This window comes from Thunnus maccoyii, chromosome 1 (assembly GCF_910596095.1).
Source record: "Thunnus maccoyii chromosome 1, fThuMac1.1, whole genome shotgun sequence".
In the NCBI taxonomy this organism is placed as follows: domain Eukaryota; kingdom Metazoa; phylum Chordata; class Actinopteri; order Scombriformes; family Scombridae; genus Thunnus; species Thunnus maccoyii.
This window is the reverse complement of record NC_056533.1, coordinates 1,489,182-1,513,488: the sequence shown is the minus strand read 5'-3', so window position 1 is coordinate 1,513,488 and position 24,307 is coordinate 1,489,182. Positions and strand designations below refer to the sequence as shown.

Here is a 24,307-nt window from a genome sequence, read left to right as displayed (position 1 = left end):
GATGGCTTCTCTCTCTCCCTCACTCTCCTGCTCAGTGTGTCATATGTTTATCTATTCCTCTGCCTCCTTTAGTGATATAGTGAATAGGAGGTGCACTTTCGAAACGTGAAGTTAGCGTCACCAATGACCATAGTCAAATGTATTCCTGGGGCCAGAGGGGGTGACACAGAATCAAATTTAAAACTGCTGGCTACGGATAAATGTAAATATGGCTGACTTTTCTAGTAAACAAAAACCATGACAACCCAGAGTTGAGTCCAGGAGGCCGAGCTGCAGTCCTACATGCTTCTCTGTGCTTCCATTAGAGCAGTTACCCACCCAAAACCACATAGAAACTGTGTCTGTCCCCTGACCACTTAAATCAATTAAATCTAAAGTAAACAGAAGAGGATTCATCCATAAAAATCTAACAAAAATTAACACCTCTGCAATAGTACAACAAAATAGGAGAACTTAATATGGACTCTTAAACATTAGATCTCACCTAAAGCCGTAGTAGTAAACGATCTAATCTCAGATTATCATATTGCTTTATTTTGACTTACTGAAACCTGGGTGTGTCATGAAGAATATGTTAGCCTAAATGAATCCACTCCTCCCAGTCATAATGATACTCAAATTGCTCGAGACACCAGCCAAGGGGGTGGAGTTGCAGCCATTTTCAACTCAAGCCTAATAATCAACCCTAGACCTGAATTGAATTATACTTCATTTGAAAGCCTTGTTCTTAGTCTTTCACACTCAACCTGGAAAACTTTACAGTACTTAGTACAGATAAAGTAATTATAGTAGGTGACTTAAATATTCATGTGGATGTTGATAATGATAGTCTTAGCACTGTGTTTATCTCATTATTAGGCTCAACTGGCTTCTTTCAGAGTGTAAATAAACCCACTCACTGTATGAACTATACCCTAGACTGTGTTCTGACTTATGGCATCAAAATTGAACATTTAATAGTTTTTCCACAAAATCCAATTTTATCAAACCATTACTTAATATATTTTGAATTCCTATCTCTGGACTATACACCATTAGACAAAGATATCTTCACTTCATGTCTATCTGATAGTGCTGTAGCTAAATTTAAGGAAGCAATTCCATCAGTACTGAATTCAATGTCATGTCTCAATACAACAGAGGACTCTTATGCTAATTTTAGTCCCTCCTAAATTGATAATCTTGTTGATAGTGCCACAGGCTCATTGCGAATGACACTCGACTCCATCATCCCTTTAAAAAGGAAGATAATAAAACATAAGAGGTTAGCTCCATGGTATAACTCCCAAACCCACAAATTAAAGTAAACATCGTGAAAATTTTAAAGGACATGGTGTTCCACCAAACTGGAAACATCTCACTTAGTCTGGCAAGATAGTCTTAAAACATACAGAAAAGCGCTCTGTAATGCCACAGCCGCGCATTACTCATTAATAATAGAGGAGAATAAAAACAGCCCTAGGTTCCTTTTCAGCACTTTGGCCAGGCTGACAAAGAGTCATAATTCTATTGATCCATGTGTTCCTATAGCTCTCAGTAGTTACGACTTCATGAACGTCTTTAATGATAAAATTCTAACTATTAAAGACAAAATTCATCACCTCCTGCCCTCAAAAGGCACTGATTTATCTACAAACACAGGAACCTTAGAAATTGACCTTCATGTACTAACTTCAACAATTTCTTAATTTAAACCATCAACCTGTCTCTTGGACTCCATCCCAATTAGGCTGCGTAAAGAAGTCTTACCCTTAGTTAGCACCTCTTTACTAGATATCATCAATCTGTCTTTAGTAACAGGCTATATACCATAGTCCTTTAAAGTAGCTGTAATTAAACCCTTTCTTAAAAAGTCTACTCTACTACTCTAAGATCCTTGAGAAAGCAATAGCCAATCAGTTACGTAACTTTCTACATAACATTAGTTGATTTGGGGATTTTCAGTCAGGATTTAGAGTGCATCATAGTACAGAGACAGCACTGGTGAAAGTTAAAAGTAATTTCCTAATTGCATCAGACAAAGGACTTTTCTCTTTACTTGTCTTGTTAGATCTTAGTGCTGCATTTGACACCATTGATCATCACATCCTATTACAGAGACTAAAACATTTAATTGGCATAAAAGGAACTACATTAAGCTGGTTTAAATCCTATTTATCAGATAAATTTCAGTCTGTAAACGATGAATCCTTCATGCACACAAAAGTTAGACATGGAGTTCCACAAGGTTCTGTGCTTGGACCAATAATATTCACCTTATATATGCTTCCTTTAGGTAATATTATTCTGAAACACTCTATAAATTTTCATTATGCAGAAGATACCCAATTATATTTATCAGTGAAGCCAGATGAAACCAATCAGTTAACTAAACTCCAAGCACGCTTTAAGGATATAAAGACCTGGATGACCTGCAATTTTCTGCTACTAAACTCAGACAAAACTGAAGTTATTGTGCTTGGCCCTAAACACCTTAGAAACACATTATCTAATGATATAGCTACCCTAGATGGCATTGCCCTGGCCTCCAGCACGACCATAAGGAATCTGGGAGTTATCTTTGATCAGGATATGTCCTTTAACTGCCATATAAAACAAATTCCAAGGACTGCCTTTTTTCACTCATGTAATATTGCAAAAATCAGGCACATCCTGTCTCAAAAAGATGCAGAAAAACTAGTCCACGCATTTTTTACTTCTAGGCTGGATTACTGCAATTCTTTATTATAAGGCTGCCCTAAGAAGTCTCTAAAGACTCTCCAGCTGCTCCAGAATGCAGCTGCATGTGTACTGACAAAAACTAGGAAGAGAGATCATATTTCTCCCATTTTAGCTTCACTGCATTGGCTTCCTGTAAAATCCAGAATATAATTTAAAATCCTTCTCCTCACCCACAAAGCCCTTAATGGTCAGGCACCATCATATCTTAAAGAGCTCATAGTACCCTATTATGCCACTAGAACACTGCGCTCCCAGAATGCATGCTTACTTGTGGTTCCTACAGTCTCCAAAAGTAGAATGGAAGGCAGAGCCTTCAGCTATCAGGCTCCTCTCTTGTGGGACCATCTTCCAGATTCCATCCGGGGTGCAGGCACCCTCACTATATGTAAGAGTAGGCTTAAAACTTTCCTTTTTGATAAAGTTTATGGTTAGGGCCAGCCAGGCTCGCTTTAGACCAGCCCTTAGTTATGCTGCTATACGCCTAGACTGCCGGGGGACTTCCCATGATGCACTGATCCTGTCTTCTCCTCCTCCTCTCCATTTGCATGCATTCATGTACCATAATGCTTGTTACTAACTTGGCTTCTTCCCCAGAGTTTTTGTGCTTTCCCGTCTCACGGGAAAATCCAGAGTCAGGGTTGTGGACATCAAGAGGCATAGCTGCGGGGATGGTGGAGTGGTCCTGTGGGTTTCCTGCCTTGACACCTTCTCCTACTATTATTGCAATTATTATTACTAGTCATATCTCAGTGTTTCCCCTGTATTCATTCAGTGCACTGCCGCTGCAAAATTATGAGCGCCACTGCTAAAATTTCAGACGATCATTAATATCAACGGGCTACTAATGATTTTCACTTGCACACTGTACGAGCACAATAACACCCTACGTCATTGTGGATTTTTTTTAGTTATCCTCCCTCTCTTCGTTCTTCAAAAGACATCTACATGAAAGGTACAAGAGTAGTGTAGCTCTGTTAAGGAATAAGTCTTTGCATGTATGTCTGTAAATGTGCGTGTGTAGTTGCTCGGGTGCAGAGAGCGAGCAGCAGAAATGTGACGTGAATGTGAGCAGAGCAGAGGAAAAGTTTAGCAGTAAGTTGTCAATCTGGCAGTAAATGTACAGTACAGGCTGTGTGTCAATTAATAAATGCTGCAGCTCCTCGAGTCAAAGAAAATACTCATCTATTGAAGGGGGTTAGCCCAGAAGTTAGCAACAACTTTATGAGGCTCACTTAAGGAGGACTGACTTTTAAGGTGGACCAGCAATTCTCAGTGTGTCAATCTCAGATATGTCTCTCAATGATTGACACATACTCCACAGACACAACTCTGGCTTATCCTGGCCTCCTCTTATCCTCTGCAGCTCATTCATCTCATCCTTGAAACTCATCTGAAGACAAAAATACCTGAGTGGATTCCTGTCTCTGACTGGTCACAGATAGTGAGTGGGGGACTCGGCCCTTGTGAGAATTCCCAGAAAAACTGTAGAGACACAATGCCAAAAGCACTCAACTACTTCTGTGGTGACATCATTTAGTAGTGACTCCAGATATGCTTGAGGTCTGTGGTATGCTATGGCATCACAGGGGCTATGGAAAACAAAGGCATAATAATATAAGGAGAGAGTCTTACTGGCCTCAATTTGACTAGTCTAGAACATTTTTCACTCTATATTTGTCTACGGTTTTTATCCTCACCAGAAGAAAACAGACACTACAGCATATCCATCCTTGTTGAATTGCATATCTGAAATTCATGTACCTAAAACCTTGACAAGGCGGCAATAGAGCCAGTTGCATATTTCCTCCCAACACATTAACACAGACGCTATATCAGTGCCACTGTGGGCGGCTTATGGGGTGGCATCTACAAATTGGAAGATTGGCGGTATGATTCCTGGCTCCTCCAGTCCGCATGTCGATGTGTCCTTGGGCAAGACACTTAACCCCAATGGCTGTGCCATCAGTGTGTGAATGTGTGTGAATGATTAGATTTCCTCTGATGGGCAGGTTGGGACCTTGCATGGTAGCCTCTGTACCCATTCAGCGTATGAATGTGTGTGAATGGGTGAATATGATTCGTAGTGTAAAAAGTGCTTTGAGTAGTTAGAAGACTAGAAAGGCGCTATACAAGTACAGTCCATTTACCATTTACTGAAACCACAAACACCCCAATGAATATAGACTTGAAAATCATCCCCTTTTTAAGGTCACTGTGATCAGAAAGTTTTTAACAAGATTAGACACTATTCACAAACTATTTAAAAAAATTGACAGTCTGAAAGTGAAACAAATATTACAGCATTAAACTGTAAATGTATTTGATAAAACCAGACCTTTCTACTAACCAAGACCTGGGCTGGGTCCAAATTATGGTAAAATTATGGAGTCTAGGTACAATTGTGTTGTATTGCAACAGGTCTCAAGTGTGTGTATCAATATGTCTAATACCCGGATGAATCTGAGAAGACTCTCTTATCTTTTACAGTGTAGTCACACTATGAGGGGAACTCATGGCCAGTGGGCAGGAGGAATAATAACAGCAATCAGTGACTTTTTCAACACACATATAGCTTGTGAGTATGGTATTAAGATTCACTTGAAACAATCCAGAACTTTTAACTAGTTTCTGAGCTTTAAATTAAGCCCTACTGAGCAGCAGCAGTAAAAAAGTGATCATGTGATATGCACTCAGCCAATCATAGGATTCACATGTTGTTTCGACTCTCATGTTACCTTTATTTCACAACAACATTAACAAATTAAAACCCCTCCTGTATTCAAAGAACCAAGTTATCTGGATGATATTTAACAGGATTATTTTAGCTAGTTGACATTATGTTAACCTATATTAGTTAAACCAGGTTTGAAGAGTAAAGCCGTGGTAGCACATTAAGGGAAGTGCAGATTATATTATATAATATAACCTCAGAAAGTCTTTTCATCTAATAGGAAAAATCTGTTATCAAACACTGTTTTTACACAGACTACACTTCATTACATTATAGTTACAATAAAACAAGCCATGTTGTAACAGCTTTCTAGCAGTGTTACTGTATATTGCCCAGATCCTCAACTGACAAATACTTACACATGTTCCATTTCTTGCCAAGATAGTTGCAGCTGGCAAGCACGTCAACAGCCAGGAAGCTGCTTTCATTTATTTTTATTATTTTCATTATTTTCTTAATTCCTTTTCCACTCTCCACTACCATCATTTATTCTCTTTACTCTTTACCCTTGTCTGCATCTCAATAGAATAGTTCAACCTCATCAAAAAATGAAATTAATGCCCAGGAGAGGGGTGAAGGCATGATTGGCTGGGGCCAGCAGACTCTGTGGGTGATGAACAGAGGTAAAGGCCTGCAGAGATTTCTCTCTATTCTTTGAAAGGTTTCTCTATAATAGCCGGGGCTGGTAAGCAAGTAAGTCGGCAAGTAAGACTATGGGTACATCCCAAGTCTCTTATTTTAAATTTCCTCGCTCCTTGCTTGAACCGGAAGTCATTCTGGTCCACCATTTTGACAAGTGTCCCGAGTCTCTTATTTCTGCTCCAAGGTGCGAGGAGCGAGGAGGGATCTCTGAGGAGCTATGAGCGAGAGCAGGCTTCATGGAAGTCTTTTACGGGCCAACATGCCCCCTTATTGGATGTCAGTTATTGATTGGACACTGCAACTGATCGGACTGATCTGATACATCACAATGTCACAATGCAGTTTCATACCGGAGTGGAGGCAGATTACAGATTAGACTCAAGTGTATCACTCCCGAGTATTATATGTGTTTTTTGATTCATCATCTAGTTAAAATTCTGTACTAATTGTTGGTGTGATCAACATAAGAACCATAAACAACTTTCTTCATTAATTAGAAAGATTTTTCTTCTCATGATCTGTTATTTCCTCCATTAACTGTTATTACGGATCAAATTAAAGTCAGGGAGAGTCTGTCTGTCAGCAAGAAACCCATTTTAAACACATTTATATTTTACATCATTTGTTGTCATATCCCTCCAGTCACATGTGAGGATGAAAATTCCTGAGTGTTGGGTTTGATATGAGTTACATCATTTCAATTGTCCCTTAAACATTTAGCCTAATAAACTATTTTCATTGTTCAAAAGACACTCTTATTCCGGGTTACTAAATAATGAAATCACAATCAGAATATCAGACTAAAAAAAATAATAAATAATATGAACACATTCTGCCAGTAGAAATGGTTCATGTGCCTTTGGGCAGGACACAGTACACAGTATCAATACAGAATGCAAGTTTTTAATTCATGTGTAGGTGTTTGTTAAACAGGAGAGAAAACACTGCTGCTCTGTCAATGATAACCGCACCTTTACTAGTATTAGCACAGTGTAAATGTGTGCAGACACAAACTCAAAAGTCTCTACAGCTGTTAAAGCCAACTGACAGCTGATCAGCTGTTAAAACTGACTGATAGCTGATCAGCTGTGATCAGCTGCCGGCATCATCAGAAACGGACCTTGCTTCACGTGATGCTTCAGAGGAAAGGACGTCTCATGTCTCTAATAACAAATTTCCTCATTTCCTCTCTCCTATCTTGGTTTCCTTGTGTCTCTCTGTGCATCCACAGTGGGAGAGACTAAGATGCAAGGAAGGACGCAAGTGACGGAAACGTGGATGAAATTTAGGACACTTGGGATGCACCCAGTAAACAAGTAAGCCAGTAAACAAGTAAGTAAGGAAGTAAGCCAGTAAGTAAGCAAGTAAGACAGTAAGCAAGTAAACAAGTAAGTAAGTAAGATCTTAAGCAAGAAGGTAAGTCAGTCAGTAATTAAGTCAGTAAGTACATTTTTGTGGAGGCACAACAACCAGCGCAAGCAGCATTACAAATATTTGGTGTTTTCCTAAGCACGAAATTGCCCATCTGTGTGGAATTTTGGTGAAAACTGTGCATAGGTTGGAGGAGAGGAACAAACAGGTGGGAGGTTCATGCAAATGAAGCACAGCAAAGCAAGTCACATTATCCTCTGATCAATATTCACCTTCATCTAGTCCTTTTGCACTTTGTGCTGCAAAAGCGCTTGTGGGCTCAAGACCTACCACCTTGTACTTGTAGCACTTGTGCAGTTAAAATAGTCTGTAAAGCTAGTTATGCTCTGAGTATGTTACATTAACTGATGCAATGATCAGTCGATTAACCGATTTAGTCAACTAAAAAAAAGTTAAACAACAACAATTTTATAAATTGACTCATCATTTAGGTTATTTAACAATTATTGAAGATGTCTAACTCTGGTTCCCTCCTCTCCAATGTAAGGAGGTGATATGATGAGATATCTCTGAATATCAAAGATTAATCAATAATGAGTAAGAGTAATTCTTAGCTGCAGTTGCAGACCAAGTCCTAGCCCTTATCCATGCTAGGTTCTGATATCGAACCTTGGTACTTTTATGGTACAGACTGGAATGTGTTTGTCAAGAACCAACCGATGCTAGCATCAAATGTCTTTTCAGATTTTTGTTTGATCAGATATTTCCTGATTTTTATCAAATCTTGCCGATTTTAGGCTATTTTATAAATGAAAACTTTTATTGCTGCTTGCATTTAGACAACTTTTAACATTTGAGAACCCTGGCTTCTTTGTTAGATAAAAAAAGTGTTTTGTAGAAATACATGTTTATATTCTACAAAGTAAGGTATTGAAAAAGGTATTGAAAAATTTCAATGATACTAAGTCCTAGATTGCAATCAGTTTTTGTGCGGATGCAAAGGTAGTCACTAGTGCAGCTATGGTAAAACCTGCATGCTTTCCTTCCTCCTTTCCCATTAAAGCAAACATATGGCACTAATCAGACAGTAAGGCAACATGCTACAGGGAGGAAGTAGCCAGTCAAAACAATCATCCCGCTAACTGTAAATCATCTGCAGCGACATATAAAATAAACATTAAGGCATGTGCAACTCTTTCACTCCTAACACTTTCCACCCAAACAGAAAACCACAGGTCAGCAGATCAGAGTCCAGATGAATTTCTACTGCAGTATGGGACTCCCCCATGCTGTGCAATACAGTATACTGCAGTTAGTGGATCAAACAACTTTAAGCACTTAGGTGATCTCCTCCTATTATTTGTTCAACATGTGTCCCACTTTAAGAACAAGTGCCTCTATTAAGACCTTAAGATATGGTGGCCATAACAGACATTCCTTTGGGAATAAACCCCTCTCGAGTTTGTTTTGAGAAAATCCTTCCTTCAGTTTGGAATGCAGACCATGAGAGGCATGAACATAAACTAAATAAAACGTCTCATGGAGGAGAGGGCCATCATTAATATTTTGTCACTAATATCAAACAGGATGTCCACCATCTCAACCACGGTCTCATCTGGGTCATGTATATATATAATAAGATATATAATATATAATAACATATAAAGAAACACAATGATTTTGATATTATTTATAATTATATTACATTCATTTGGCAGGGGCATTTGTTCAAAGCCACATAGAAATATGTGAATTCAAACTGTACGAGGAAAACTAATGCAGCATCCAAAGTGCAAAAAGGTTCATCTGCTGGGAAGCATGAATGTGTTGAGTAAATTTCACGGCAATCTGCCTATTATGGTATGACATTTTATGTGTACAAATGGTATATACATGTTTTAGTCTGATCATGGTGTTAGAGGAAAGAACAGGGATTCATTAATTCATTTATTATATTCTGATATTAAACAATAGTCAATAATACAGTCAATAAAAAACTAAGTAAGTAAGTAACAGCGTCCTGCATCTCAATATTGACTCTGTATTAATATGCTACTTCATATCTCTGTATTGTAACATACATCTCCCTGTGTTTTATATATATTATATATATATTATTATATATAAGACACTAGTTCCCAAATAGCCACCATTACATTGGTATTTTCAGACCATCATTGACATCAAACATTGACATTAAAGCAGAAACCTTGTATCGATGTAATCTTTAATACTGGCCAACAATAAGCAGTATAGCTTAGCTCAGTCACTGCAGGTCTGAATATTCCTCAGCCTTACATATTCCACATATGGTTAACTCTATCTCAATCTATGAAAACTCAGTCCAGCACCTTGCTGTACAGGACACATTATTACATATTTGCTTGAATGTATAGTGGCACTATTATAGTAAGAACATGGGTCTGGTAATTTTACTCTTGTTGATTATTTAAAAAAAAGATGTTTTTCATTAATTAAGTTTGGAATAAAAGTGCTAAATAAATCCAGCGATTTACCTTCCTCATTGTATATCCTTATCTTTTTTGTTTTGTGATTTCTTTGACCAGGCTGCTGTAACACTATAATTAAGCAATATTGCACTTTAGTGATGTGGTCAGGAATGAGGCGCATCACTGTCATGCCAACGATGATGATAAAGCACACCCTTGAGTGTAATATTGAGATATTTTTTTTTGCTAGTGTTATATCTGTTTCCATGGAAATACATGGGGTATGACTAATACCTGGAAAACAATCACTCGGGTCAGTAGACTCCTATGTAATGAAACCAGTTTACTACTCCAGCAAGTAGGCTGACCCCTAGTAACAACCGAGCAACAGAGATGATTTCTAATCCCTGTTGAGTCAGGTAGCCAAATTGAGCTAATGCTTTCAAGAGATTGTGGGATTTCCCAAACTGAATAAATACCACACATATAAACACAAATCTGCTTTGGAAGCTCAATCTTGTAACAAAGATATCTGCTGAAAAAAATTATTTTTCCATGGACAGATTTAACTACTACGTCCGTAGCTACTACTACTTCACAGACATTTTTAAGCTAGTAGCTCTGTGTCACTGTCTCACCACCACAGCTGATGGAGGATGCCAGAGTGGGAGCTGAGATATACTCTCACCTGACGGGAAAATGGTCAAGTCTTGTTGTGTATGGGGGTGCCAGGTAATGATAAAGAGTGGAGAAGGGTTTGGGTTTTTCAGTGTGCGTGTGTGTGTGTGTAACTCGTCTCACAGTTTCAGAGTTCAATCCACTTGGAAAAAGGATCTGTTTTGTTTTCACTACGACCCCAAATCAGTTCAGTTCAATCCAATTTCACAAACATAAAAGAAAGACAACTCAAAAGTCCGCTCTGGGTTTTACTGCTAATCCCCACAACACAAAACAAACCAACAACGCTAGCAAAGCAACATAGTACTTAAAATAAGCACAGCAGGAACATCAGATAGGTTGGGCCACCGAGTTTAACTATATTCAAACATTACACTTATGGCTGACAACAGAAATAAACAAGTTGCCAAGTTCACATATCTCCACAACTCAAATCAACTGCCAGTTGTCTACCCAGAAGTGATCGTTAGCGCAACATCACGGTGTATAGTTCTAATGAATAGTGGAGTAATATTTTTAGTTTGAGCTTGGCTAGGTGTGCTGTCATGCTGATTTGATCACGTTCTAAATGCAGTGTTTCCCCTATAATTATACAGGCCTGGGCCACGAGGCCAACAAGAACCCTTGCCAGGCCAAAAAAATATTTTTTTCAATGCCAATAATAACGTCAAATATCCATTCATTTGGAAATCAATAGTGTTTGGGAGCCTCTGTGCAGTGCTGTTCCTAAACGTGAGTTAACCTCTGTGTCGTTGCCTGGGAAACTGTTGATAGTGTACCTCCTTTTAAGGAAAAGGGCAGTGTGTATTTTGCACACATAGCATGAGAGGTTACGTGAGAAAGCCAGCGGCAGGAAAGTCATGGTGAATGCGAGCAGAGCAGAGGAATAGATTAATAGTAAGTTGTCAATCTGGCAGTACATGTATAGTACAGTGCACAGTATGTCAATTAATAAATGCTGCAGCTTGTCAAGACCAAGAAAAGTCACGTCTGTTGTTCCCCCAACTGCTGGAAAATGAAGAGGGTTAGCTCCAAAGTTAGCAATAATGGGTTAGCGTAACCTGCAGATGCTAAACAGAGAAATAGAGAATGGAGAAATGTGTGGTTGCCGAGTCTCCTGAGTTTTATTCTGCGCACAGTACCTTCTCGTCATATACGATGCCTGGTCGGATCTCAGGAGCCTGGTAACCCGGTGTGCCCTCAACCCCCAATGCCCCCTCATGGAAGGATTGTCGTGAAATGCCATAATCAGACAGTTTAATGTTGACTGGATCCTTAACCTGCAATGAGGCAAGCTGAATTACTATTTATGATTAAAACAGTAAGTCTGCCTGGTGTCATGGCTTTGTGGAAATTCACATACAGACCTCCAGAGACCACACCAGGATGTTGTCAGATTTGAGGTCACAGAAGATGATGCTCTTTCTGTGAAGGTATGCCAGCCCTGCTGCTATTTGATAAGCTACTCTGAATGTTAACATGTGACCAAGGGGCATGTACCTGGAGCCTGCAAAGACAAAGCATAGCTTCATGTTCTATGAACACACAGAAATACAGGGTTCGACACCAACCTCAAGTGGGATATCACATGAAGAAGATCCTAATACATGCCTTTGCCTTTATGCTTCTCCTCCAGCACAGTGTTGAGGCTGCCCAGGGGGGCTAACTGCAGGGCGAAGCAGAGTGGATGGATGCTGATGCCTACCAGGGAGACAATGCAGGGATGCTGCAGAGAGTGCAACATACTGGCCTCCTGGCGAAATTCAGAGAAGCTTCGACAAGCATCAGCTGACTGCAGGTGTTTCACCATGGTGTCTGAGGCAAAGAAAAGAGGAACGAGTGCACCATGGTTAAAACTTACTGTCAAATGGGATAAGCAGAGCCTAGGTCTGTGCCCACAAGGGATGCTCCAGGAGCTCATATTGAGCTTCTCAAGTCTATATTCTCTACTCCATCTGTGTCTTCCTTTTGCTATCCACAACTGTGGTGGCTCATGTGTCTCTGTGTAAATATGACATGGGAAATGATGGAGAGGTGAAATCAAGTTGACAGTTCAGTAAAATTTCAAATTGTAGTTGCATTTAATGTCAAAAATGCAAATGTAGTAAAAAAGGTCCATTGACAGTCATGTCAAGAGAAGCAAAGGTGTAACTAATAGCATGAATGATGGCTCTGTCTGTTTACAGTAGGTGACCTAAAAAGCCATCGCAGTGCACCTGACTGTACAATACAATAATTCCCTGTCACTGGAACAGGGTTGCATACACAAGAAGGAGAGACACTGCAAAGAACAGTTAGATAAAGATAGTTTTTAATTTTTTAATTCCACCACCAGTATAGGTTACATGTCTATGTAATACAAATAAGGCTGCCAAATCTTTAAGAAGGAGTTATATGCATTTTATAGTCTATAGGAGATCTTTTCAAAAGGGACACAGATGTTCATTTCAATGGGGGACAGAGGGGAATCCGACTTCCAAGTAATTGTTCTATATTTTCTGACAACACATAAAGCCATTTTTAAATACATTTTCATATTTTAATTTCATAAATTATAGATTTCTGGAACTTCCGGGGTGTGGGGAAGGAAGTTGTAGTGTATCAATCTGTATCTAGCTTGACACAAGTCTGACCAAGTCAGAGTAACAAGTATGAAATATTTTAAATTCCTAAATCAAATCAAATCAAACAAATAAATTATGTATGCATTTAGTGTCATAATTAAATGAAAAATATATATTATATGATAATCATTTAGCCTTTTGTCTTTAATTACTGAATGAATGGTTTTGATTGTGACATGAATTTTCCATGCAAGTACTATTAATACTTGTAGTAGTATTGTGTAATACTGGCTTTTAGTGTGCAGTTGATCTAAATGCTGTCTCAGGAGCTCATCTTAAAAAGTCAAAAAAATCTGGATTGCATTAGTGTTGACAAAAAATGTTGTCCATGAACAGCTTCCAAAATATCAAAACCCTTCAAACCAGACATGTACTGTAATTAAAAAGAAGAACATGCTTGTGTACCTGTGCCACTGCTGATGATGGTCTGCTGTCGACACTTTTTGAAGTGGAAGCATTTGACAGCCACCGGCTGGTCACAGTATCGGGCTCGGTAGATGATAGTCCCACTGCCACCCTGGCCAAGGATGTTACTCTCTTCCTCAGAGTACTTCAGCTGTGTCCTCTCCAAAAAGAGCCTAACACACACACGTGCACACGCACACAGACACACACACACACACACACAGGCTCTTGTTTATCATTAAGTCCCAAACCTGGAACAGACATTTTGGGTAACCCAGAGTCAGGTGAGGAGATTCAGTCAATTTCATGTCTGTGGGTCCAGCACACAATAGATCCCGGACATGTTTAGCCTAGCTTAGCACAGGAATGGAAGCAGGGGGAAACCGCTAGCCTAGCTCCATCAAGAGTGAATGACCATGCCATCCCAAAACTCCAAAGTTGTTTTATTTACACTGTATCTTGTATATTTTCACTTTTAGACAAAGAAAACAAGACATTGTGGTTTTACAACAGTTAGATTTGGAGGTCATTTCTGCTGGGTGCAGGGACAGCACTCTCGATTTCAATAGTCCTGTTCAAAGGCTTGACATGCCCCAGGCCTATCTCTGCACAGAGATGAAACCCCAAAATGTCAGTTCCTTGGACCTTATTCTCACCCCTGCAGACTGAAAGGTCAAGAAATACAAGCAGTCTTGATCTGACAGGTTGGAAACAAACCTCTGTTGTAAACATCCATCACTGTTTACAGACCCACTTCCCCCTTCAGCTTTGATCTGCTGTACTCACTGTAATTGTGTATACATAGTTTTCTTGTACTTTCCTGATTACTAACAACATTTCAGGTGCACTCACTTTCAGTCTGATTTCCAAATTAAGTGGTTCAGATCATCTGGATAAACTGTTTGTCTGTTTGTTTACAACCTGTCTAATCATCTGACTGTGCTCCCAGATCCCAGTTATTAATTTGATGAGTATTGTAAGCCTCAGGTAACCAGCTGGAAGCAGATGGGTTGTGCATTTAGGCTGCGGGGGTAGGGGCCATAGCGACCCGCAGTGAGAAAGTTGAACCAGAATTAACTTTTGGAGAAATGCAACCTATAACTCTGCGGTGGCCAATCACAGCTGGTGATCAGACTGATAAGAGCTGTAACCCTGCAATGGGGGAGGACAAAACATTACTAGGAAAAGGGGGGGCATTCCTCTTCATTTGATAACGTTAAAAATAACGTTAAGCTTTGCTGTTGTCTCCCCAACTCATTTTAAAAAAGACGAGAGAAAGATAGAGAGAGAGAGAGAGAGAGAGAGAGAGAGAGAGAGAGAGAGAGAGAGAGAGAGAGAGAGAGAGAGAGAGAGAGAGAGAGAGAGAGAGAGAGTGGCTGAAGAGAGTGAGCAGTGGTAGTGAGAAAGATGAATGAGAGGAATAAAATGTTGGTGTCCGGCCTGGGTTCTTCACATAGAAATCAGTCCACAGGCAACCGGGTTGCAACTGTTACAGGCAACCGAGAGAGTTGGGGAAGGTCTCATTTTTTAAGTTACGTTACAACCCACTCTTCACTCATTGGCAAGAAAAAATTATTAACACATGTAAATTGCTTACACCATCATCTTAAAAATGTAACAAGAATGATGTCATAGTTTTCATATCAGAACCAGCCACATTGCTTCCTCAAGTTCTCCACTGCATTGAACAATTTGGTACTGTTTCTGGTTACAAAGTAAATACTAGCATGAGTGAACTGTTCCCTCTAAATGTTGCTGTCAAGGATCTCCCTCCCTAAGCTGCTCCATTCAAACTAGCTAAAATGAATTTGAAAAACTTGGAGTCATAATTGCATGAAAAATTTTAGAACTCTACTCCTGAGTGCGCTAGATTTAACTTCATGCATTGATCCTCCCTCCCCTGTCTCTTGCAGGTCGCATTAACTCAGTAAAAATGAATGTATTGCCCAAGTTTCTCTGTCTCTTTCAGGTGATCCCAATCTTTATTCCCAAGTCCTTTTTTAAAATCTTAGACCAAGCCATTACTACCCCTTTTAGGATATGAAAGACACTTTTATAGATGCCAAAAGCATTAGGGGGACTTGGCCCTTCTGAACTTCCAAGTATATTATTGGGCAGCAAATATATACAACATCCTGCACTGGCTCCATTGTCATTATGGCCTTAGCGTCTGGGTTCCTACCTGAGGGGTGTTCCATCAATGCAGCTAAAGAAAGCTGAGCTTACTTGAAAAAGCCTGGCTAGAATTAACGTCAACTTTCACTTGAGGCTCATGCTGTTCTACTAACACAGCTTAGCCCTGTCTAGTCAATGCTAACTCTAGCCAGGCTGGAATAAGCTTGCAGTGTATGCATGCACAGAGTACATAAGCAGCCCAGAACAGTCAATGGTCGAAAAGACCATAATACTATGTTGCAAAAAGGGGCAAAAACTAAAGCGGTGTTCTTCTCAGCAGCAGAACAAATCTGCTGATGAAACTTTATGAAGAACATAAAGAAGTGTTCACTAAAAAGGCCAATACTGCCAGAGGTGAGGGAAATGGCTTGGTACAAAATTGATGACTGATTAAATCTATACCTGTAGGCGGGTACTGATGGTCTAAAGGTTAGAAGAGCAAACTTATTACTAGAAGGTTGACAGTTCGATCCTTGCATCTGGCTTGATGGATCTGGGTGGGGAAAGTGAAGAGCAGTGCTTGTCCCTGTTCGTGGTTTTATCTTTATTCATTAATAAATGAGCAGTCAGTTATCTGAGTGCTCATTTCAATGTAGTGTGTGCAGAGTTTTGAAGCAGTGGGTTCTGACATTTGCCAATGACAAGTTCCTTCTTTTCCCCGGCGGCAGAACAGACGAAGAGAGCAGTGATCCATTCCTTCTTTCCCCTCTTTTATTGTCAAAAACTTTGAGGAGACTACATTTTTCACTGAGAGAAAATGACTTTTTTCCCCATCATGATTTCAATGTGCATGCAGCAACAGCCTCAAGTAGGCAATAATGGTGCTTCAGCTGCTTATAATGGGAGTAAAGTACAAAAAATAGGTTTACCATAGTTTAAAATGTTTTTACACATGTTGTCATGTATGAGGAGACCCAAAATGAACACTACTTGATTTCTATCGGTGAATTATTTAAACAGCATAAACTTTGTATAGGAATGATTCTGGCCAAAGCTTTTTGATCCACATAAGCAGCTGATCACTGTATCTGTGATCACTATAAGTGGTTTCCACTGTATACATTTAAACACATGAGAAGGTCATGGTTTGGACTTTACTTAATTTTCTTTTTGTCTTCACAGCTTGAACAAAATGAGTGAATGAAAAAATAAATACATAACTTCAAAACAATGTTGGCACACTTTTATTTCTTAAATTATAAATGCTGAGCTTTTAAATAAAAGGCTTCACTCCAACACAAAAGTGACCATGAATTAAATGGGGATTAATTGAAGTTTTTTTGTAAAACAGTTCTTTCATTTTATGTATTTGAAAACGGACAAGTGATGTGAGTGTGAAAAGACACTTCGCGGAACCGTCTTTTGGGATTCTATTTCCTCTGTCAGACATTCTTTGACACGTAGCTAAATTAAGCCTGACAGTTAGCCTGTCATGGAGCAGGCTAGTTCTACTGAATAAGTTGCCATGGTTACTGAGCTGGGAATCATATAAGCCGCAGTGATGGAACAGAGCTCTCACTTAAATTAGCGAGGCTTATCGAAATAAGCCAGGCTTTTTCTTTATCCAGCTTGAGGGAACACCCCTCTGGGTACAGATGGAGGAAGCGTTGTACAGACCAACGTCCTTTATGGCACTAGCTTGTGACTCACTATCTATGTCACCTTCTAATCTAAATCATAGACCAGTAGTGAGTCAATCACTGTGAATACTGAAACAGTTGAAACGCCACTATGGAAATCAGTGTTGGGCCTCAAACCATGAGGTCACACAGAGAGGGCCTAAATGTAACCTGTGAGGCCTGACCACGAGGTACTTGTTCCTTTGTTTCCCCCGAGACAAAGGAATAACGCCAAAATGCTGCTTACAGACAATGGGAGTCCATTGCAAACTCCATTTCCAAGGATGCTTTGCGATTTTCACACCTCAGCAGGGAGCAGTCAACATACAGTCTCATTGGCGGAGACGCTCCTGCACAGCAGAGCGTCCTGATGATGCAGCCATGACATCACCGCCCCTTTAAAAACTGAACGTGCCCTGAAGCACATGCCTTTCCCATGTCACTGAGCTAGGGGTAACTTCTGTCCCTCTGACTCAGCTGACTAAAGGGGGTACCCCACGCACGTGTTTTCCCCTCATCAAAGACTACCCTCGCTGGACGAGACGAGACTTCACCCGTGTTCACCCAAACACATTTCCAGATCCGAGAGAGACCGCTGCTGCAACCAGCGTCCTCAAATTCCCTTGAAGGAAAAAACTTCTTCACCGAGTCGACTCTGCTGTTCTCTCCACCACGCCACCGAGAGCCAGCTGCCATGCTTTTCGCTGACCGTGCGAGAACGGCCACCATCTGCATCCGAGCCCTGGACAAAGCCAGCTTTCTGAAGCGACCAAGTAAGAGGCATAGGTCTGGGCAGAGGCAGTGTTAATTGTGTGTTCTTATCAGCATCAGTTGCTGCTGTTTAGCATTTAGCTCTTAGCTTTGCTATTGTTTGTTGTGCTGTTGACGGACCGCCGAGTCCATTTTTCCTGCTTTACTCTGAGGAGTATTTTAAGTTTGCTGCCTGTTTAGTTGTGTTCACCACGCTAGACTGTTTTGTGTTTGTCCCGCTCGGGACTACTGCTGTGTTTGTGCCATCGTGAGTGAGAAAGTAAATTGCTTTGTCGATCAGAAACCAGACAATGTGCGTTACAGACTGCCGCTTCTCTTCCTCTCACGATCGCTTTCTCTCCTTCTTCCCTTTCTCTTCTGACTAACACATACACGCACACACATACATACACGCACCGACATCTTTTTGCGCATCTGATGGTCAGATAATGCTTCGCTTTCCCTGTCCTTATCCGCCATCAGACACGTGTGTTTTTCACAGAAGTGGGTGAGTGCGAGACGCCATCCACCAGGCGGCGCCATCTTGCTTCTGTCTAACCAAGACACCGCTATACTTCTGCCATCCGGTTCTCGCGCGACATGACTTCCTCCCATAGTCACGTCCGCGTCGCAGACCGACGACGTCATCACGTCAGGCCCTGTCGCCATCTTGTCACACACACGCACGCACACACACACACATGCATGCATGCATGCATTCCCCTGCATGTGTCCAACCCTGTACATAGCTGTTGTGTTTTGTTTGGTAGGATTAGATTTTAGAATAGTTGTTTATTGAATGAAGCATTTGTTAACTTTGTTAATTTTGCTAAGTTTAATAAACACTGCTATATCTTTAAAGAGAAGTTCTTCTGTCATTATTGTGCATAATATTGTGAAAAGTGGCTGATTGAAGGAGTCAGAGCTCGAATTCACCCTTCTCTGTTCACCCTTGAATGTTGATATCTCTCAGATATTAACATTCTAGGTGAACTTCCATTTATGAGACTACCTTGTTTGGTTATTGGTGCCCCGTATTTGTTAATTCATATTAATAATTCTATTAATTGTTATAATTAGTTAATTACCTTTGATAATTATTGCAAATAATCAACTGTGTTCCTCACAGATCCAACAGTTGGTGCCCGAATTATTAAGGTTAACAATATCTTATTTTCATACTATCTTATTTTCATATGCACTACTGCCCGTCCCAACATCAGCAATCCCAATACTCTCTCCCTGCAACAACAATCCAGTTTTCCCTCCATCTTTGAAGGATGCCTTCAGGATGTGGCATAAGACACATATTAAACAATTTAAAGATCTGTATATAGATCAAATGTTTGCCTCCTTCTCTCAACTGTCCCTGAAATTTGCCTGTTTAGATATTTTCAGATTTTTCGTGATTTTGCAAAGAACAGCTTTAAAGATTTTCCATCATTTCCTCCTAAAAATCTGCTAAATAGTATACTAGAGACCAGTATCCACAGCAAAGGACTTGTTTCCCATCTATATGACCAATGACTAATCACAAACTTCACACCATCTAAAGATTTATAAGTAAAACAGCACTGAAAGACTGATTTAGATTACCAGTTTCAAGATGATGAGTGGGACGAAGTCTTACACAGAATCCATTCCTCCATCTGCGCCTGCTACAGTCTTATCCAAGTCCAGCTCATTCATCAAATATACTGGACCAAGGTCAGGACTGACATAAAACTGACATTGGCCCCAAATATGATAGATGCAAGCAGGCTACAGCTACATTAATACACGTTTTGGCTTTGCCTCAAACTATTTACCTTCTGGAAGTCAATCTTTGAATCTATCTCTAAAGTATTAAAAACAACCATTGACACTTACCCACTCATCATTCTCCTTGGCCTCTCACCCAAAAACTACTCCTCTCTCTAAACACCAGAAGGATGCCCTGGCCTTCCTTACCCTAATAGCTAGATGGTTGATTCTTATGGGCTGGAAGTCTATTCAACCACCTTCTCACTTACAGTGGATGAGAGATTTAACAAGCTGCTTACGACATGTAAAGATTAGATATGCTTGGCAAAACAAGGCAGAGAAATGTCATTCTATTTGGGATCTATTTATTTCTCTCTTCTCTTTCAGCCACGGCGAGCTCACTCCTTCCCTGACTCCCCAAGTCAAACTTACTCTTCACTGTGAACCTAAACCAACCTCATACCAACATCCAGAGATATCACTTTTTTTCCCCCTTTTTAGGGACTGAGCCCAAAAGGCAGCGGACTACTGTAAAACAGCAGTCCTAATCTAAGGGCGAGGACCCTATTGTTTTTCGTGTGTTTGTTTGTTTGTTTGATTTTTTCTTTCTTTATTATTACACCACTTAAACCCTAAATTTGACCCCTTAAACATGCTCAAAAACTCACCAAATTTGGCACGTACATCAGGTCCGGTGAAATATTTGATAAAATGTAAAAATTAATCCCCAAAGTGCCAAAACGTGCTCTCTAGCGCCACCTATGTAACTAAAATGGCCACCACAGCCCGTAGGAAAGTTGTAGAGAGATCAAACCAAAACTCAATTATTCGTCTCATCAAGACCTACAAATCATACACTGACACACCTGACCTAAATCCAACAGGAAGTCCGCAATTAGGAAGACTTTGCCCCAATTTTGGCCCCTGAACAAATGCTATCTCCTCTGAGACTTTGTAATAACTTGAACGGTTTGGATTTTATAATGATGATATACAATGGGGAGGCAATCTACGGGCATGAACTTTGTGTCAAACAGAGGCTTCTGACCACTTTCAAACCTCTATCAATGGATTCGCCACAAAATTTCGTACTAAAAAATATGATTTTTAATGTAAGATTCATACAGTCATGGGATTTATAAGGAGATTTCACCAAAAGCGTACTCTAAAATTCTCCTCTCGAACTGCTCCTGGTAATATCACTCCCTCAGTGCTGTGAAACATTCTGCAATACACACTCATAAAATCACAGGAGGAGCAAGAAAAGACTTTAAAACTCACACTCTAATATCTCAAAAACAATAAAAGATAGAAAAAACATGTAAATTCAAGATTTGTAGGTCAAAGTATCCTCATTTAAAGTTCAAATGAAGTCTGTATCTAAAACTATGTGGAAGCCGTAAATGTTCAAAAAGGTGTGGGTTCGCTCACACTCTCCATTCAAATATATGAGTATTTTTCTATGTCCAGATGCAGTTACTTATTATTATTACTACACACCTGACAGTTTACATTTCAATCAAACTTTGACCAGGTCAAGTGGGTTAAAAGTCTTTACTTTTCTAAAAATAGACTTGATGAAAATTAGGAAATTAATTTGTTTTACACAAAAACTCATCAAGAGTTTTCAATTTACTAATTGAAATTCAAGTGAATGGGCCCAAAACTTGCATGACTTTGATGACACAGATGTGAGCAAGACATGTCTCACCCTGCAGACAATTCTCATCCTGTCAATCAAACTTTCAAAATAAAAGCAAACCACACTTGTAAGAAATATCCCTCATTTTTAAAAAGCAAAATGATCTGCTCCCAACGGGCCAGAGTGCAAGGTCCCGACCAACGCTGCTTGCAGCTTTAATTATTCCTTTTTTCCCCCTTAGCCTTGCTTTAGGTGTGTGATAGTGCCTAGTTTAGTAGTTGTCAGTGTAGGTTTTTTTTGGAGGGGGTGGGGATCACTATATGGTTAATCTTTGTTAACTACTGTCATCTCCTGTTTTCTCATTTGCATGAAATTAACACAGTTTTAAAAAAAAAACCCAAAACAAAACAAAATATAGCAAGAATTTGTGTCTAAGACAGGACTTCCAGAAACCTGTCCACACATTTATTTCCAGTAAATTATATTACTGTCTTTTCTACGGCCTCCCCCAAAAACTCTCACACAGCTCATTCAGAACATTCCTGCTGAGTTCTAAAAAAGATGAAGAACAATGAACACATCACAGCAATCCTCAGGTCTTTGAACTGGCTCCCTGTGTGTTATAGATTAGTATATTAACCCTTTCATGCATAGTAGTCACTACAGTGGACAGCTATTCAAAAGCTGTTTTCTTATATATGCATGGGTTTTGATGGTATAGTTGCACATCAGCCACCACAGTGGACGCTAGTGTGTCATCTCATACACTGCATCCATTGGCCAGGAATATCTTGCCAATCCTTCTATGGTAGTAGACCCTTGCAGGTAAATAAAATTTTGTAACATCAAGTAACAACTAAGTATTGATTGTATGTTGGGAGAAAATGACGATTAATCATCTGTCCACTGAGTTGAACATCATGCATCGCTGACTATATTTCAACTACAATTATACTATTACTGCAACTTTGTTGTTCTTGAAAATACTTCATCTGGAGTAACTTTTTTGGCTGTAAATCAATTGATTTATGTTATTAGAATGTAATTTACAGTTTTGAAGGGGCTAAGGATACTGAGGGAGCTGAGGATGCTGAGGGGGCTGAGTGGGTTAAGGATCCTGAGGGTGCTGAGGGGGATAAGGATGTTGAGGGAGCTGAGGATGCTGAGGGAATGTCTGGCACCTCAAAAGAATGTCTGGGTTAGAAAAGAAGGATCTTGTGCACTTCAAGTCATCTGTAGCTCATGTGCTAATAAATGCAGTAAGACAGAGGGAAGAGCCTGAGGAGTCAGGAACAAGGTTCAATGCTTTTGCATTGCATTGAACAGTATTAGAATATGTTGAAATATGTTAAAACATTAGTTTAACAGCTTTGAAAATATATATTATTTTACAGTTTTCAAATAATATATCATTTTATTCATTGGTTTGTTAAATAAATATTCCTGAAGTTGAAAACGCATGCTGTCCACCTGAGTGGACATGTGAAAAACTCCTTGAAAATGTTTTAAAAAATGAAGTTAATTTTTTTTTCATGCCTAAAGGAGAATAAAAACACTTAGGAAAATCCTGACTGAGGTTATCATAATTCATGCATGAAAGGGTTAAGTACTAATGCCAGATCTATGAATCTCTCAATGGTTTAGGACCACTCTGACTGTCTTTTACCGTTTCTTAACCTCTCAGGGCATCAGGCAGCAGTTTGCTGACAGTTCAAAGTAAAAACTAAACACAGAGAAACAACATTTAGTTACTGTGCACCACAGAGCAGCTGGAATAAACTTCCAGAAGACTGAAGACTTGTCCCGACTTCGACTTCCTTAAAGTCCTGGTTAAAAGTTTTTATATTCTCCATGGCCTTTTACTACACATTAAGCACTCATCATGATCTGACCTGCACTTACATCTTGACCTTGATCTTTATTACTCTTTTTTCATCTTTTTAAATTTCTTTTAAAAGATTTCCATCTTTTCAAATTATATTTTAATGTTTTATGTATTTCCTTATTGTTTTCAATGCATTATGCAAACACTTGAATTGCCTCTGTGTCTGATGAATCTGTCTTTTAATCAAACATGTACTTTCATAAGAATCTAGTTTGAATCTCAATTGATATCCTCAAAGTTAACACCAAACAATGTGCAGAAATCTCCCATGAATAATATCATTCTGGTGGAAAACAGTGACTTCTTGAAATGCATTGGTAAATGGTTAGACTGACAGACATTGATAATTGACACAAAATGTAAGCTGTACTACAAAAATGAAATGTTCTGTTAAGTATATGTGTCAGAATATTCACATCTGTCAACACAAAGACTCAGATTACTCCCTATCCTAACCTCAACATTAACCATGTTGTTTATTGGTCACATCTGGCACATCTTGGGGCCTCTCTTCCCCTACAGGCTGACAGTACTGTATAGCTGCATTCCTCCAATGTCCCCTCTATCCGTCTACCATCCGCTGCTCACAGGCCTTTGATGTACTGCTTCAACCCCAGGGACAACATAAACCAGTCAAGATGGCAGCTTATATGAGCACTAGCCCTTGGCCAGAGGCCACTCTAAATGGTGACACAGTTTAATGTTAATTCTGAAAATGGTTTCATTAAAGGCCAAACATCTGGATGTAAATCTGCAAGAACATTACTGTATGGTCTGAGATGACATTAGCTTTAAATTACATTTCAACTGAGTTCAGCACTGCATCAAAGCTAATTCAGTCATATTTCAATAGACTGTTATTTTATATCTG

The 24,307-nt window shown here is 39.6% G+C and overlaps 1 protein-coding gene across 3 annotated transcripts in view; it reads right to left on the bottom strand.

Moving 5' to 3' along the window:
* The window catches only part of lrrk1 (leucine-rich repeat kinase 1), a 163,360-nt gene that overhangs the window by 22,144 nt on the left and 116,909 nt on the right, over positions 1-24,307 (bottom strand). For all 3 annotated transcript variants that reach the window (XM_042419403.1, XM_042419388.1, XM_042419395.1), the window contains 4 exons: positions 13,623-13,795; positions 12,205-12,408; positions 11,961-12,100; positions 11,736-11,873 (listed from right to left, as the gene is read on the bottom strand). In XM_042419403.1, coding sequence (XP_042275337.1) covers positions 11,736-11,873; positions 11,961-12,100; positions 12,205-12,408; positions 13,623-13,795 — 655 coding nt within the window. The remainder of the gene's footprint in view (positions 1-11,735; positions 11,874-11,960; positions 12,101-12,204; positions 12,409-13,622; positions 13,796-24,307) is intronic.